Raw genomic sequence first — 17,188 nt, 5'->3', positions numbered from 1 at the left:
TATTTATTTATATAATAGATGTTCTGTTGGCTTCTTTGAAGCGATATGACTCATGAGGCCGTACCTGCAAATGGGAAGCCTGTTTGCGGCGAGCAGCAGTTGCGCTGATCGGGTGCGACGCCAGCCTTCTGCAACTCCTCGTTAGTATAGTGGACAGTATCTCCGCCTGTCACGCGGAAGACCGGGGTTCGATTCCCCGACGGGGAGGTCTAGTCCTTTACTTCTGCCCAAAGACCCATTCAAAAGTTATTGCTCCATTTACAAGTGACACAAAGAGCTGGCCAGGGGCCCCGGGCGACAGTTTTGAGCAAAAGAATTGCGTTGGTCGGGAATCGAACCCGGGTCATCTGCTTGGAAGGCAGCTATGCTCACCACTATACCACCAACGCAGGCATTTTGCTTGTTTGCTGAACGCCACCTTACGCGGTCAATGCTCCCAACACATTATCAGTGACTGTGTGCAGAGGAACTGAAACTCTGTCTGTTTGGACTCGCAACTGAAAAAAATGCATTAACCTATGGACTCTACCTACCAATCTCTTCATTGAAAAAGAAGCTCTCTAATTCAGTGACATTCCACAATTTATACAGACACTTCATATTTATTTATATAATAGATGTTCTGTTGGCTTCTTTGAAGCGTTATGACTCATGAGGCCGTACCTGCAAATGGGAAGCCTGTTTGCGGCGAGCAGCAGTTGCGCTGATCGGGTGCGACGCCTCCTTCCGCAACTCCTCGTTAGTATAGTGGACAGTATCTCCGCCTGTCACGTGGAAGACCGGGGTTCGATTCCCCGACGGGGAGGTCTAATTCTTTACTGCTGCCCAAAGACCCATTCAAAAGTTATTGCTCCAGCTACAAGTGAAACAAAGAGCTGGCCAGGGTCCCGGAAGACATTTTTGAGCAAAAGAATTGCGTTGGCCGGGAATCGAACCCGGGTCAACTGCTTGGAAGGCAGCTATGCTCACCACTATACCACCAACGCAGGCATTTTGCTTGTTTGCTGAACGCCACCTTACGCGGTCAATGCTCCCAACACATTATCAGTGACTGTGTGCAGAGGAACTGAAACTCTGTCTGTTTGGACCAGCAACTGAAAAAAATGCATTAACCTATGGACCTGACCTACCAATCTCTTCATTGAAAAACAATCTCTCTAATTCAGTGACATTCCTCAATTTATACAGACACTTTATATTTATTTATATAATAGATGTTCTGTTGGCTTCTTTGAAGCGATATGACTCATGAGGCCGTACCTGCAAATGGGAAGCCTGTTTGCGGCGAGCAGCAGTTGCGCTGATCGGGTGCAACGCCTCCTTCCACAACTCCTCGTTAGTATAGTGGACAGTATCTCCGCCTGTCACGTGGAAGACCGGGGTTCGATTCCCCGACGGGGAGGTCTAATTCTTTACTGCTGCCCAAAGACCCATTCAAAAGTTATTGCTCCAGCTACAAGTGACACAAAGAGCTGGCCAGGGTCCCGGGAGACATTTTTGAGCAAAAGAATTGCGTTGGCCGGGAATCGAACCCGGGTCAACTGCTTGGAAGGCAGCTATGCTCACCACTATACCACCAACGCAGGCATTTTGCTTGTTTGCTGAACGCCACCTTACGCGGTCAATGCTCCCAACACATTATCAGTGACTGTGTGCAGAGGAACTGAAACTCTGTCTGTTTGGACCAGCAACTGAAAAAAATGCATTAACCTATGGACCTGACCTACCAATCTCTTCATTGAAAAACAAGCTCTCTAATTCAGTGACATTCCTCAATTTATACAGACACTTTATATTTATTTATATAATAGATGTTCTGTTGGCTTCTTTGAAGCGATATGACTCATGAGGCCGTACCTGCAAATGGGAAGGATGTTTGCGGCGAGCAGCAGTTGCGCTGATCGGGTGCGACGCCAGCCTTCTGCAACTCCTCGTTAGTATAGTGGACAGTATCTCCGCCTGTCACGCGGAAGACCGGGGTTCGATTCCCCGACGGGGAGGTCTAGTCCTTTACTGCTGCCCAAAGACCCATTCAAAAGTTATTGCTCCATTTACAAGTGACACAAAGAGCTGGCCAGGGGCCCCGGGCGACAGTTTTGAGCAAAAGAATTGCGTTGGCCGGGAATCGAACCCGGGTCAACTGCTTGGAAGGCAGCTATGCTCACCACTATACCACCAACGCAGGCATTTTGCTTGTTTGCTGAACGCCACCTTAGGCGGTCAATGCTCCCAACACATTTTCAGCGACTGTGTGCAGAGGAACTGAAACTCTGTCTGTTTGGACTCGCAACTGAAAAAAATGCATTAACCTATGGACTCTACCTACCAATCTCTTTATTGAAAAACAAGCTCTCAAATTCAGTGACATTCCACAATTTATACAGACACTTCATATTTATTTATATAATAGATGTTCTGTTGGCTTCTTTGAAGCGATATGACTCATGAGGCCGTACCTGCAAATGGGAAGGATGTTTGCGGCGAGCAGCAGTTGCGCTGATCGGGTGCGACGCCAGCCTTCTGCAACTCCTCGTTAGTATAGTGGACAGTATCTCCGCCTGTCACGCGGAAGACCGGGGTTCGATTCCCTGACGGGGAGGTCTAGTCCTTTACTGCTGCCCAAAGACCCATTCAAAAGTTATTGCTCCATTTACAAGTGACACAAAGAGCTGGCCAGGGGCCCCGGGAGACAGTTTTGAGCAAAAGAATTGCGTTGGCCGGGAATCGAACCCGGGTCAACTGCTTGGAAGGCAGCTATGCTCACCACTATACCACCAACGCAGGCATTTTGCTTGTTTGCTGAACGCCACCTTAGGCGGTCAATGCTCCCAACACATTTTCAGCGACTGTGTGCAGAGGAACTGAAACTCTGTCTGTTTGGACCAGCAACTGAAAAAAATGCATTAACCTATGGACCTGACCTACCAATCTCTTCATTGAAAAACAAGCTCTCTAATTCAGTGACATTCCTCAATTTATACAGACACTTTATATTTAATTATATTTTACATGTTCTGTTGGCTTCTCTTTGCTTCTGTGAAGCGATATGACTCATGAGGCCGTACCTGCAAATGGGAAGCCTGTTTGCGGCGAGCAGCAGTTGCGCTGATCGGGTGCGACGCCAGCCTTCCGCAACTCCTCTTTAGTATAGTGGACAGTATCTCCGCCTGTCACGCGGAAGACCGGGGTTCGATTCCCCGACGGGGAGGTCTAATTCTTTACTGCTGCCCAAAGACCCATTCAAAAGTTATTGCTCAAGCTACAAGTGACACAAAGAGTTGGCCAGGGCCCCGGGAGACATTTTTGAGCAAAAGAATTGCGTTGGCCGGGAATCGAACCCGGGTCAACTGCTTGGAAGGCAGCTATGCTCACCACTATACCACCAACGCAGGCATTTTGCTTGTTTGCTGAACGCCACCTTACGCGGCCAATGCTCCCAACACATTATCAGCTACTGTGTGCAGAGGAACTGAAACTCTGTGTGTTTGGACGCGCAACTGAAAAAAATGCATTAACCTATGGACTCTACCTACCAATCTCTTCATTGAAAAACAAGCTCTCTAATTCAGTGACATTCCTCAATTTATACAGACACTTCATATTTATTTATATAATAGATGTTCTGTTGGCTTCTTTGAAGCGATATGACTCATGAGGCCGTACCTGCAAATGGGAAGGATGTTTGCGGCGAGCAGCAGTTGCGCTGATCGGGTGCGACACCAGCCTTCTGCAACTCCTCGTTAGTATAGTGGACAGTATCTCCGCCTGTCACGCGGAAGACCGGGGTTCGATTCCCCGACGGGGAGGTCTAGTCCTTTATTGCTGCCCAAAGACCCATTCAAAAGTTATTGCTCCATTTACAAGTGACACAAAGAGCTGGCCAGGGGCCCCGGGAGACAGTTTTGAGCAAAAGAATTGCGTTGGCCGGGAATCGAACCCGGGTCAACTGCTTGGAAGGCAGCTATGCTCACCACTATACCACCAACGCAGGCATTTTGCTTGTTTGCTGAACGCCACCTTAGGCGGTCAATGCTCCCAACACATTTTCAGCGACTGTGTGCAGAGGAACTGAAACTCTGTCTGTTTGGACTCGCAACTGAAAAAAATGCATTAACCTATGGACTCTACCTACCAATCTCTTCATTGAAAAAGAAGCTCTCTAATTCAGTGACATTCCACAATTTATACAGACACTTCATATTTATTTATATAATAGATGTTCTGTTGGCTTCTTTGAAGCGATATGACTCATGAGGCCGTACCTGCAAATGGGAAGAATGTTTGCGACGAGCAGCAGTTGCGCTGATCGGGTGCGACGCCAGCCTTCTGCAACTCCTCGTTAGTATAGTGGACAGTATCTCCGCCTGTCACGCGTCAGACCGGGGTTCGATTCCCCGACGGGGAGGTCTAGTCCTTTACTGCTGCCCAAAGACCCATTCAAAAGTTATTGCTCCATTTACAAGTGACACAAAGAGCTGGCCAGGGGCCCCGGGCGACAGTTTTGAGCAAAAGAATTGCGTTGGTCGGGAATCGAACCCGGGTCAACTTCTTGGAAGGCAGCTATGCTCACCACTATACCACCAACGCAGGCATTTTGCTTGTTTGCTGAACGCCACCTTACGCGGTCAATGCTCCCAACACATTTTCAGCGACTGTGTGCAGAGGAACTGAAACTCTGTCTGTTTGGACTCGCAACTGAAAAAAATGCATTAACCTATGGACTCTACCTACCAATCTCTTCATTGAAAAACAAGCTCTCTAATTCAGTGACATTCCACAATTTATACAGACACTTCATATTTATTTATATAATAGATGTTCTGTTGGCTTCTTTGAAGCGATATGACTCATGAGGCCGTACCTGCAAATGGGAAGGATGTTTGCGGCGAGCAGCAGTTGCGCTGATCGGGTGCGACGCCAGCCTTCTGCAACTCCTCGTTAGTATAGTGGACAGTATCTCCCCCTGTCACGCGGAAGACCGGGGTTCGATTCCCCGACGGGGAGGTCTAGTCCTTTACTGCTGCCCAAAGACCCATTCAAAAGTTATTGCTCCATTTACAAGTGACACAAAGAGCTGGCCAGGGGCCCCGGGAGACAGTTTTGAGCAAAAGAATTGCGTTGGCCGGGAATCGAACCCGGGTCAACTGCTTGGAAGGCAGCTATGCTCACCACTATACCACCAACGCAGGCATTTTGCTTGTTTGCTGAACGCCACCTTAGGCGGTCAATGCTCCCAACACATTTTCAGCGACTGTGTGCAGAGGAACTGAAACTCTGTCTGTTTGGACTCGCAACTGAAAAAAATGCATTAACCTATGGACTCTACCTACCAATCTCTTCATTGAAAAACAAGCTCTCTAATTCAGTGACATTCCACAATTTATACAGACACTTCATATTTATTTATATAATAGATGTTCTGTTGGCTTCTTTGAAGCGATATGACTCATGAGGCCGTACCTGCAAATGGGAAGGATGTTTGCGACGAGCAGCAGTTGCGCTGATCGGGTGCGACGCCAGCCTTCTGCAACTCCTCGTTAGTATAGTGGACAGTATCTCCGCCTGTCACGCGGAAGACCGGGGTTCGATTCCCCGACGGGGAGGTCTAGTCCTTTACTGCTGCCCAAAGACCCATTCAAAAGTTATTGCTCCATTTACAAGTGACACAAAGAGCTGGCCAGGGGCCCCGGGCGACAGTTTTGAGCAAAAGAATTGCGTTGGTCGGGAATCGAACCCGGGTCAACTTCTTGGAAGGCAGCTATGCTCACCACTATACCACCAACGCAGGCATTTTGCTTGTTTGCTGAACGCCACCTTACGCGGTCAATGCTCCCAACACATTTTCAGCGACTGTGTGCAGAGGAACTGAAACTCTGTCTGTTTGGACTCGCAACTGAAAAAAATGCATTAACCTATGGACTCTACCTACCAATCTCTTCATTGAAAAACAAGCTCTCTAATTCAGTGACATTCCACAATTTATACAGACACTTCATATTTATTTATATAATAGATGTTCTGTTGGCTTCTTTGAAGCGATATGACTCATGAGGCCGTACCTGCAAAAGGGAAGGATGTTTGCGGCGAGCAGCAGTTGCGCTGATCGGGTGCGACGCCAGCCTTCTGCAACTCCTCGTTAGTATAGTGGACAGTATCTCCCTCTGTCACGCGGAAGACCGGGGTTCGATTCCCCGACGGGGAGGTCTAGTCCTTTACTGCTGCCCAAAGACCCATTCAAAAGTTATTGCTCCATTTACAAGTGACACAAAGAGCTGGCCAGGGGCCCCGGGCGACAGTTTTGAGCAAAAGAATTGCGTTGGCCGGGAATCGAACCTGGGTTAACTGCTTGGAAGGCAGCTATGCTCACCACTATACCACCAACGCAGGCATTTTGCTTGTTTGCTGAACGCCACCTTAGGCGGTCAATGCTCCCAACACATTTTCAGCGACTGTGTGCAGAGGAACTGAAACTCTGTCTGTTTGGACTCGCAACTGAAAAAAATGCATTAACCTATGGACTCTACCTACCAATCTCTTCATTGAAAAACAAGCTCTCTAATTCAGTGACATTCCACAATTTATACAGACACTTCATATTTATTTATATAATAGATGTTCTGTTGGCTTCTTTGAAGCGATATGACTCATGAGGCCGTACCTGCAAATGGGAAGGATGTTTGCGGCGAGCAGCAGTTGCGCTGATCGGGTGCGACGCCAGCCTTCTGCAACTCCTCGTTAGTATAGTGGACAGTATCTCCGCCTGTCACGCGGAAGACCGGGGTTCGATTCCCCGTTGGGGAGGTCTAATTCTTTACTGCTGCCCAAAGACCCATTCAAAAGTTATTGCTCCAGCTACAAGTGACACAAAGAGTTGGCCAGGGCCCCGGGAGACATTTTTGAGCAAAAGAGTTGCGTTGGCCGGGAATCGAACCCGGGTCAACTGCTTGGAAGGCAGCTATGCTCACCACTATACCACCAACGCAGGCATTTTGCTTGTTTGCTGAACGCCACCTTAGGCGGTCAATGCTCCCAACACATTTTCAGCGACTGTGTGCAGAGGAACTGAAACTCTGTCTGTTTGGACCAGCAACTGAAAAAAATGCATTAACCTATGGACCTGACCTACCAATCTCTTCATTGAAAAACAAGCTCTCTAATTCAGTGACATTCCACAATTTATACAGACACTTCATATTTATTTATATAATAGATGTTCTGTTGGCTTCTCTGGCTTCTGTGAAGCGATATGACTCATGAGGCCGTACCTGCAAATGGGAAGGCTGTTTGCGGCGAGCAGCAGTTGCACTGATCAGGTGCGACGCCAGCCTCCCGCAACTCCTCGTTAGTATAGTGGACAGTATCTCCGCCTGTCACGCGGAAGACCGGGGTTCGATTCCGCGACGGGGAGGTCTAGTCCTTTACTGCTGCCCAAAGACCCATTCAAAAGTTATTGCTCCATTTACAAGTGACACAAAGAGCTGGCCAGGGGCCCTGGGCGACAGTTTTGAGCAAAAGAATTGCGTTGGCCGGGAATCGAACCCGGGTCAACAGCTTGGAAGGCAGCTATGCTCACCACTATACCACCAACGCAGGAATTTTGCTTGTTTGCTGAACGCCACCTTACCCGGTCAATGCTCCCAACACATTATCAGCTACTGTGTGCAGAGGAACTGAAACTCTGTGTGTTTGGACGCGCAACTGAAAAAAATGCATTAACCTATGGACTCTACCTACCAATATCTTCATTGAAAAACAAGCTCTCTAATTCAGTGACATTCCACAATTTATACAGACACTTCATATTTATTTATATAATAGATGTTCTGTTGGCTTTTTTGAAGCGATATGACTCATGAGGCCGTACCTGCAAATGGGAAGGATGTTTGCGGCGAGCAGCAGTTGCGCTGATCGGGTGCGACGCCAGCCTTCCGCAACTCCTCGTTAGTATAGTGGACAGTATCTCCGCCTGTCACGCGTAAGACCGGGGTTCGATTCCCCGACGGGGAGGTCTAGTCCTTTACTGCTGCCCAAAGACCCATTCAAAAGTTATTGCTCCAGCTACAAGTGACACAAAGAGGTTAAAAAATGCATTAACCTATGGACCTGATCTACCAATCTCTTCATTGAAAAACAAGCTCGCTATTTCAGTGACATTCCTCAATTTATACAGACACTTTATATTTAATTATATATTACATGTTCTGTTGGCTTCTCTTTGCTTCTGTGAAGCGATATGACTCATGAGGCCGTACCTGCAAATGGGAAGCCTGTTTGCGGCGAGCAGCAGTTGTGCTGATCGGGTGCGACGCCAGCTTTCCGCAACTCCTTGTTAGTATAGTGGACAGTATCTCTGCCGGTCACGCGGAATACCGGGGTTCGATTCCCCGAAAGGGAGGTCTAGTCCTTTACTGCTGCCCAAAGACCCATTCAAAAGTTATTGCTCCAGCTACAAGTGACACAAAGAGCTGGCCAGGGGCCCCGGGCGACAGTTTTGAGCAAAAGAATTGCGTTGGCCGGGAATCAAACCCGGGTCAACTGCTTGGAAGGCAGCTATGCTCACCACTATACCACCAACTCAGGCATTTTGCTTGTATGCTGAACGCCACCTTATGCGGTCAATGCTCCCAACACATTATCAGTGACTGTGTGCAGAGGAACTGAAACTCTGTCTGTTTGGACTCGCAACTGAAAAAAATGCATTAACCTATGGACTCTACCTACCAATCTCTTCATTGAAAAACAAGCTCTCTAATTCAGTGACATTCCACAATTTATACAGACACTTCATATTTATTTATATAATAGATGTTCTGTTGGCTTCTTTGAAGCGATATGACTCATGAGGCCGTACCTGCAAATGGGAAGGATGTTTGCGGCGAGCAGCAGTTGCGCTGATCGGGTGCGACGCCAGCCTTCCGCAACTCCTCGTTAGTATAGTGGACAGTATCTCCGCCTGTCACGCGTAAGACCGGGGTTCGATTCCCCGACGGGGAGGTCTAGTCCTTTACTGCTGCCCAAAGACCCATTCAAAAGTTATTGCTCCAGCTACAAGTGACACAAAGAGCTGGCCAGGGGCCCCGGGCGACAGTTTTGAGCAAAAGAATTGCGATGGCCAGGAATCGAACCCAGGTCAACTGCTTGGAAGGAAGCTATGCTTACCACTATACCACCAACGCAGGCAATTTGCTTGTTTGCTGAACGCCACCTTACGCGGTCAATGCTCCCAACACATTATCAGTGACTGTGTGCAGAGGAACTGAAACTCTGTCTGTTTGGACTCGCAACTGAAAAAAATGCATTAACCTATGGACTCTACCTAGCAATGTCTTCATTGAAAAACAAGCTCTCTAATTTAGTGACATTCCTCAATTTATACAGACACTTCATATTTATTTATATAATAGATGTTCTGTTGGCTTCTCTGGCTTCTGTGAAGCAATATGACTCATGAGGCCGTACCTGCAAATGGGAAGGCTGTTTGCGGCGAGCAGCAGTTGCGCTGATCGGGTGCGACGCCAGCCTTCCGCAACTCCTCGTTAGTATAGTGGACAGTATCTCCGCCTGTCACGTGTTAGACTGGGGTTCGATTCCCCGACGGGGAGGTCTAGTCCTTTACTGCTGCCCAAAGACCCATTCAAAAGTTATTGCTCCATTTACAAGTGACACAAAGAGTTGGCCAGGGCCCCGGGCGACAGTTTTGAGCAAAAGAATTGCGTTGGCCGGGAATCGAACCCGGGTCATCCGCGCGGGAGCCGAAAATGGTTAAGCTTAACTTCCCTTAACTTTTCCCATTCATTCTCTATGGTAGTGCTTTACACTACCGATGCAATATATGTTTGACCGCAGGTAGATTTCATGGCGCTGTTTCGCCGTTTCCGTGGCGCGGAATTTAAAAGAAGCGCAGTGTCATCTTGTCATCTGTCAATCATTCGCAATGGAGGAGGGGAGACCCGTTTTACGATCGGAGAGATATTTATTTACCGTCAGCAAACTTGTTTTGTGCACCAAATACTGCCTAAGCTACATTCAGACAGATTTTACCTCAGGTGACTACATGTACTTTATTACTTATATATTTCTGCCATTAATTTGCATGTATATTATCGTATTATGTTTAACGTTATATGTAACGTTAGCCTATGTTAATTGTGTTGAATGGTTTGTCTCGTTAGAAAATAGAAAACTAAACTCCTCGACGAAAATAAACCTGTTATTGTATTAGATTATCTTTTTTTGCAAAAGGGATTGTTCATTGATTTCTTAGTATATAAAAGTATTTTAATTTACAGTGCGGTAACGTTATGATCTAACGTAGTAACTAGTGCTAACGTCACATCATACTGCACGGTTAACATATAAGTTACACTGTTATTTTACCAGCCAAAAGTTTGAGAATGTAAAATGTTTTATGTGTTTAAAGAAGTATCTTCTACACATCATTTATGTTGTGAAAATACCACACACAAAAAAAAACTTTTTTGAAATATAAAATGACTTTTATATTTTAATATATATATATACATTTTGTATTTATTCCTGCGATCAAAGCTGAATTTATCATGATTACTCCAGTCAGTGTCACATGATCCTTCACTGATCATTCTCTGTTGAAAGCAGTTGTGTAAAACATTTTTTTATGATTCTTTTATGAATAGAAAGTTCAAAAGAACAGTATTTATCTGAAATAAAGCTTTTGTAAGAACTTAAATAATCAGATTTATTTTTTACACAACTGTTTTCAACACTGATAATATTACATATCAGAAGGATTTGTGAAGGATCATGTGACGATGATAGATTCAGCTTTGCATCACAGTAATAAATTGCCTTTTAAAATATATTAAAATAGAAAAAGTTACTTTAAATTGTAAATGTTTTGTATTTTTGTATTATATGTTCTATTTTATCCTTGGTGAACAGAAGAGACTACTGTAAAAATGTATTTTTAAATAATCTTACTATTTTCTAACTTTTGACGGGTATTGAATTTTTAAAAATTTGAATGTAATAAATATAACTCACACATTTATTGCATTTTAATTACAAAAATATGTGTGTGCAATTTAATGGTATAATAAATGAATAACATTTTATTAAGAAATAACTAAACACAAAGAATTTTACAAAATAAATAGATTTATTTTCATTTATGAATTTGTTTTTAGAATAAACTGGTACATTTAAATGTTGTTTTATTTATTAAGAAATAATTCTTAATAATGTATTCAGAATAGAAGTGTATTAATTAATACGGTGTGTTAATGCAACAGACGAATAAACACTAATCAGCTCTTTGTGTACAGCACAGCAAGATGAAGTCGAAAGTGATCTTCCCAGGCAAGATCAAAGTGTGCTTCAGGAAAGGACCAACTGGATATCTGAGACAAGATCCCTCAGATGAAGCCAAGAGGATCAAAGACAACCCCAATCTCCAGGACAAATCAGCCCCTCAAAGGGAAGACAAGGTCAAGGAGAATGCCCGCTCTGTTGTCTTCATGAGAGGAGGAGATGTGTCAGACAGACAGGAGGTGATGGGAGAGTTTGTGCTTCAGTTTGGAAAGTACAAAGGCAAGTCATTCCGGTGGCTGCTAGAGAATGATGTAGGCTATACACTATTCCTGACTAAGACGGTTGAGGAGGAGGAGAGAGCCGGACAGTTTAAACCGGAGGGTCCCAAGAAGGAGAGCCTACTTTCATTCCTTGAGTTCAGTAGAAGCTTCCAGGAAATCGAGGACCTCAAAAAGTATTTAGCTGGAAGATCAGTGGCACCACCTGTGAGGAATGAAGATGATAACGTGGTTGGCTTTGGGGTTAATGCAGACAGGACTTGGAGGGAGGTTTGGGAGAGCAGAGCAGATGGATATGCTGCATTCATCCTCCAGAAACGGTGTGTTCCAGGCAGCAAAATGTATCGGCTGCAGCAGTACCTCACTCAGAAAAAGACCAAGCTTCAGAGTGTTTCAGTGGAACTTGCAGCATCTGCCTCTCATCCTCCAGGTTTGTTACAGTACAGTTGAGTATATATTAGGTCAAAACTGAAATATGTAAATGTGGGATGACATATGATTTGCTTTTTTGCTTTTTTGCTTTGTTTCACAGAAATGGAGGATGATGAAGAATTGGAGAGAATGATGCTTTCTATATCCCCATCCAAAATCCAAGGCCAATTGAGTAAGAAAATCACTCACACACACACACACACACACACACACACACACACACACACACACACACACACACACACACACACACACACACACACACACACACACACTTCAGCCCTCTATCAAACTGGATTTTTTTCCCATGAAAAATAATTGCATTTTTATCCAGCATTATTCAAGATGGTAAATGTTTGGGATGTTACATTGTTTCTGTGCTGTGCATTCCAGTTTACAATATGAGAGGGGTAGAGAGGGGTATGAAAGGGGTAGAGAGGGGTATGAAAGGGGTAGAGAGGGGTAGAGAGGGGTAGAGAGGGGTATGAAAGGGGTAGAGAGGGGTATGAGAGGGGTAGAGAGGGGTATGAAAGGGGTAGAGAGGGGTATGAAAGGGGTAGAGAGGGGTATGAAAGGGGTAGAGAGGGGTAGAGAGGGGTATGAAAGGGGTAGAGAGGGGTATGAAAGGGGTAGAGAGGGGTATGAGAGGGGTAGAGAGGGGTATGAAAGGGGTAGAGAGGGGTATGAAAGGGGTAGAGAGGGGTATGAAAGGGGTAGAGAGGGGTAGAGAGGGGTATGAAAGGGTAGAGAGGGGTATGAGAGGGGTATGAGAGGGGTAGAGAGGGTTATGAGAGGGGTATGAAAGGGTAGAGAGGGGTATGAGAGGGGTATGAGAGGGGTATGAAAGGGGTAGAGAGGGGTATGACAGGGGTATGAGAGGGGTATGAGAGGGGTAGAGAGGGGTATGAGAGGGGTAGAGATAAATTGTTTCATCAATAGACAGTACTGGTCTTGTGTGTACTGTTTGGTCAATATATTCATATACTTTACTCAAACAATATCTCTGAAAAAAATCAAACCCAGATTATATCATTAGAAAAGTAAATTTTACAAGTGCTTAAGATTGAGAACAGCAGTGTGTAAATGAATCAAACAGAATCAGAATGTATGAACCATACAGTGTCAAAATTGGGTTTCGTTAAATTATTGTTTCATTTTGCAAAAGAACTGAGGTGTTCTGCTACTTGTGTGTGTGGATTGTGTGAGGTGTGTATAGTGTTTTGACAAAACAAGCCTTAAAAAACTAACAGTAAAGGTGTACATATGTAATTTTGTCTGTTTATGTTATTAATGCTTGAAAGTTAAATTATCTTCACTGTGCTTTTAGGTTCAGACATTGTTGGAGTCCCAGTGGTCAAAGGTCTTATTCCTGCTGCATACTAAGGATAATTCTGACATGAATCAGGATTATCTATTCTATATTTATTTTTTGCTGTTTGTTGGTTAGGCCACGTTCAGGCCTGTTCTAATTCTTGTGTTCAATTGTTCTACTAACATTGAAGGCATTTGTATCTCATCGTTGAGGGTAAGTACAGAGTTCTTGTTTTGCATGCTATACTTAAAGGTTTGGTATGTACATGTTCTACAGAGTAAAAGAAACACATGTCCAAAATGCAGAAGTACAGCAAAAGTACAAATATATTTTTAATTTGGACTAGAATGGCGCATCCCATTTGATACATGAAGCTGTAGACTACTCATGCAATGTAGACCCACTAACATACCACACCCCTAATATTAGTAGAGCGCAGGGCACAACCTAACGCTGGGTTAGTTGTAACACATACGTTTTAACACTTTCCACACATGCCAGGATGACGAAACTTAGTGTATTTACTAGTTGCCATATCAACATTATTTAGAGAAAAGCACCAAAATTTAAAAAAAATCTTTGGAAGATTTCACTGAACATTTATTTAACTATAGCAAAAGTAAATGTCTTACTTAAATTCATTTTTCATCTCAGTTAATACTCTGAACCCCAAGTGGATTTACACAAACTGAGACAGTCAAAAAGCGTTAGGTTGTGCCCCGCTCTCCCCTAAAAATAGTACTGAAGTCAAGTGTTCTATGGGTTTGCATGTATTTGCATTACTACTTATTAACACATTTACTAAGGGACAGAACTACAGGGTATTAGAATTAAATTACATTTTTCTGTGTTAGGGAGGCGTAAACCACCAGCAACACCAACAAAACCAGACCGGACTAAAGAATATAGTGCAACTGCCTCTCCACGGCCAGGTTGGTACATGGACGTGTACACATGTCGACTACTGTAAGGATATGCCTGTTTCTGATCAGAGTTATGTTTTTCCCCAATTCCCTTCACTCCAGTGAGGGTTCCTTTGCCAGTACCTTCAGAGTTGCTTAAACTGGGGTTATCTACAATCAAGACCACAGTACCTTTGAGACCAGGGCAAGAAACCGTGTTCTGTCAATGTAAGGACTTAATGTAACATAATTTGACTTGCAAAACTTTTACTTGTAACATAATTTTATCAAATTTAAAACAGATTTTACATATTTAACAAATGTAATGCTCATCTATGACTAATGTCATCCTTGTCATCCTGTAGCCCTCCTCCCAGTTACCTCTGCACAGTCTACAGCCTCTACTCCTCCCTCACGTTCCCCTTCAGCTGTTGGCGAGGCTTTCTCTGGACTCCCTGGTGCCTCTACTCCTCCCACAGCACTGCCTGCAGCCTCTGCTGGGTACCCTACTAATTTGGAGGAGAAGCATGCTGTTCCACCATTGCCAAGCTATGACCAGGATGTGAGCCGACGGCACTGCTCTCACCAGCAGAGAATCTGGATGAAAACTGAAATGGAAGACTTGGGACTGTGGCCAGGATCTAGACCGGTAAGACATCCAATGAACATGATCTCCTTGTGGCGTTACCCACCTCAGCCTGAGCTTATTGATGCTATCTATGAGCTCCCATCACCAAAATACTTTCAACTTCATCCATTCTTCATTTGGAAACCAGAGCACACCATTATGGAAAGAGTCCGCAACAACTACACTCTGCCATGCCTGTACGGCTGTCCGAATCCCCACGTTGTCTCGTCAGGTGTTGGACGACCCCGTGTCATTATTGGTACGAACAGCCAATACTACATACTTGCCTCTCGGCTCAGCTGTAAAGTTTGTAAAAAGTACTGGTTTGCAGACAAACCCCAATGGATGGACATGCTGCCAAGTCGTTTCTGCAACATTTTGCCAGCTTTTCTAACCCACAAGAAGGCCATATGTAAGACTGTGATGGAGTTGCGGCGCACAGCAAAGTCTCCCAACGATATGGCTAATCAGTTGAATGAGGCTCTCCACCTCAGGTATGAGCGTGCACACCTGGCTTACCTGTCCACTGTTAAAAATGTGCTGGATGGAGACAGTGGACTTTATGGTCAGCAGACCATCACAGGAGCACTAAGAGCAACAAACTCTCCTGCTCCATTTGGTGGGTATAGTGATGTGGTCGGCTGGTGCGGAGTAACAGTCTCACCCCACTACTTGGTTGACTGCCTCATTCAGGAGTACCATAGGCAAGAGAGCACACTCAATCTGCTCCTCCAAGGCACGTTTGGACAAGTATTAAGGGCTGACCATACCCGCAAGCTGGCCCGGAAGGTTGTGCTTGCATCAGGTACTATGTCATCCTATGCTGTCATGAATGAAAACTGGATGATCTTGTCCTGGGTGATGCTGCAGTCTGAAAGTGACAAATCCCTGCAGCCAATGTATGAGGGGCTGTCTCGTCGCTACATTTTTGCTGGACTGCCAAAAGCCAACTACCAGTGGGTTGACAGGTAAGAACCAGCCATCACATTTTACTTCCCACCTATATTATATGTGTAACATAAACACAATATAGTATAACAAATACATGTATCATATGTATTTTAATGTTTAATATTTTAAATTTACTTCTCTTTGTGTTTAAAACAGAGATTGCTGTGCTGCCTTCAGGATCCCAAACCCTGAGCCACAGGAGCACCTCCTTTGGGATTCTTGGACGACCACTGAGGCTATAGTGACTGTGGCAACCTCTGGGCATATCATCAACACCTGTTCCTCCCGCGCAGAATACAACAGCGACACCAACATCAAGCTGGACTTGTTCCACTGCATGCAGCGATTCTCCAGAGAGTGTGTGTCAGAGCACCGTCCACTGCACAGTGCTTTCTGTAAGTTTCTGTCAGCAGCTTTCAGTGTTGTGGACCAGACGGACCTACAGAGACGGAAGCAGGCGTATGTCTTCTGTGGGATAGTGCCTGCAAATCCAACAAAGCAGCACATCAGGGAGCACTGCCGCACCAGGGTCCCACACCCCACAGAGCTGCTGGAGAGAGTGGAGAGCGTTCTGCAAAGATTTTTTTTAGAATGTGATTCTGATAGTGTGCCACTGTTCAAACCATCAATGTTGAAGGTGTGGAGGATTTAGAGAGTCCACATCCTCAGAGGCTGCCTGAGTGACCCAGAGGTTGCAGAGGGGATCCTCTATAGGCATGGTGGAACGGTCCAGCTGAACCATGTGAAGGGAGAGGCAGCAGCTGTACCCGTTTGGATCCCTGTGAGAGGCACCTCTCAGCAGGAAGGGTTCCATTTCCATCAGGCAAGATGGGTCACCGGCACTCAGGTATCCACAGAACTTTTCCAGGCGCAGGGCATGATTGGAGTGGCTCGTTGGAATTTCCAGCGCCTTGTGGACCTGAAGCAGCCTGAAGTGAAGCTGCCTGCAGTTTTTGATCCAGTGCTGATCATGGAACTAAACAAGCTTTCAGACGTGGTGACGGGTCAAGCCAAGTACCCTGCCTTACTTGTCTCACAGACAGACACCAGAGAAAGGTTTGGACTGCAGTATCTGGAGCCTGGTTGTCGTCCTGTACCCCTGGACTGGGACAAGCACAAGTCCCAAAAGGTACATGTTGCAGGGGAGGGAGAGCATCAGTCCTCAGAGCTGTCTGCACTCAGTGAGAGTTTCCCAGCTGATGACCCACCCGAGGAGGTCAGGGAGGAACACTTTGCTCAGGTAAACTTGACTGTTGTATATAGGAATTTTACTGTCAATCTCACTCACTAAAACACAAAATGTAACTATGTAATCACTGATTTTATCCAAAATTAATTACCCTATGCTCCAGGATGACATCTTTGGTGTGGCTCCTCTTGGCTCAAAAACAATGAT

The 17,188-nt window shown here is 45.2% G+C and overlaps 1 protein-coding gene, 1 long non-coding RNA gene and 4 other non-coding genes across 6 annotated transcripts in view; all 6 read left to right on the top strand.

Annotated features, from left to right (window-relative positions):
- The window catches only part of LOC137049570 (uncharacterized), a 112,718-nt gene extending 99,336 nt beyond the window's left edge, over positions 1-13,382 (top strand). Inside the window, exons 4-5 of the mRNA XM_067428129.1 lie at positions 12,100-12,171; positions 13,327-13,382. Coding sequence (XP_067284230.1) covers positions 12,100-12,171; positions 13,327-13,382 — 128 coding nt within the window. The remainder of the gene's footprint in view (positions 1-12,099; positions 12,172-13,326) is intronic.
- trnad-guc (transfer RNA aspartic acid (anticodon GUC)) lies at positions 136-207 on the top strand. The gene has a single exon. It is a non-coding gene; the product is annotated as a tRNA-Asp (tRNA).
- On the top strand, positions 1,929-2,000 carry trnad-guc (transfer RNA aspartic acid (anticodon GUC)). The gene has a single exon. It is a non-coding gene; the product is annotated as a tRNA-Asp (tRNA).
- trnad-guc (transfer RNA aspartic acid (anticodon GUC)) lies at positions 3,735-3,806 on the top strand. The gene has a single exon. It is a non-coding gene; the product is annotated as a tRNA-Asp (tRNA).
- On the top strand, positions 5,532-5,603 carry trnad-guc (transfer RNA aspartic acid (anticodon GUC)). Its single transcript has one exon. It is a non-coding gene; the product is annotated as a tRNA-Asp (tRNA).
- A 578-nt stretch (positions 13,383-13,960) lies between the features above and the next one.
- Positions 13,961-14,737, top strand: LOC137055674 (uncharacterized). Its single transcript, XR_010900052.1, has 3 exons — positions 13,961-14,243; positions 14,337-14,441; positions 14,579-14,737. It is a non-coding gene; the product is annotated as an uncharacterized lncRNA (long non-coding RNA).
- The last annotated feature ends 2,451 nt before the right edge of the window (positions 14,738-17,188 follow it).

This window comes from Pseudorasbora parva, chromosome 2, assembly GCF_024679245.1.
Source record: "Pseudorasbora parva isolate DD20220531a chromosome 2, ASM2467924v1, whole genome shotgun sequence".
NCBI lineage: Eukaryota > Metazoa > Chordata > Actinopteri > Cypriniformes > Gobionidae > Pseudorasbora > Pseudorasbora parva.
The sequence above is the reverse complement of the archived record's forward strand: the minus strand, read 5'-3'. Positions and strand labels throughout refer to the sequence as shown.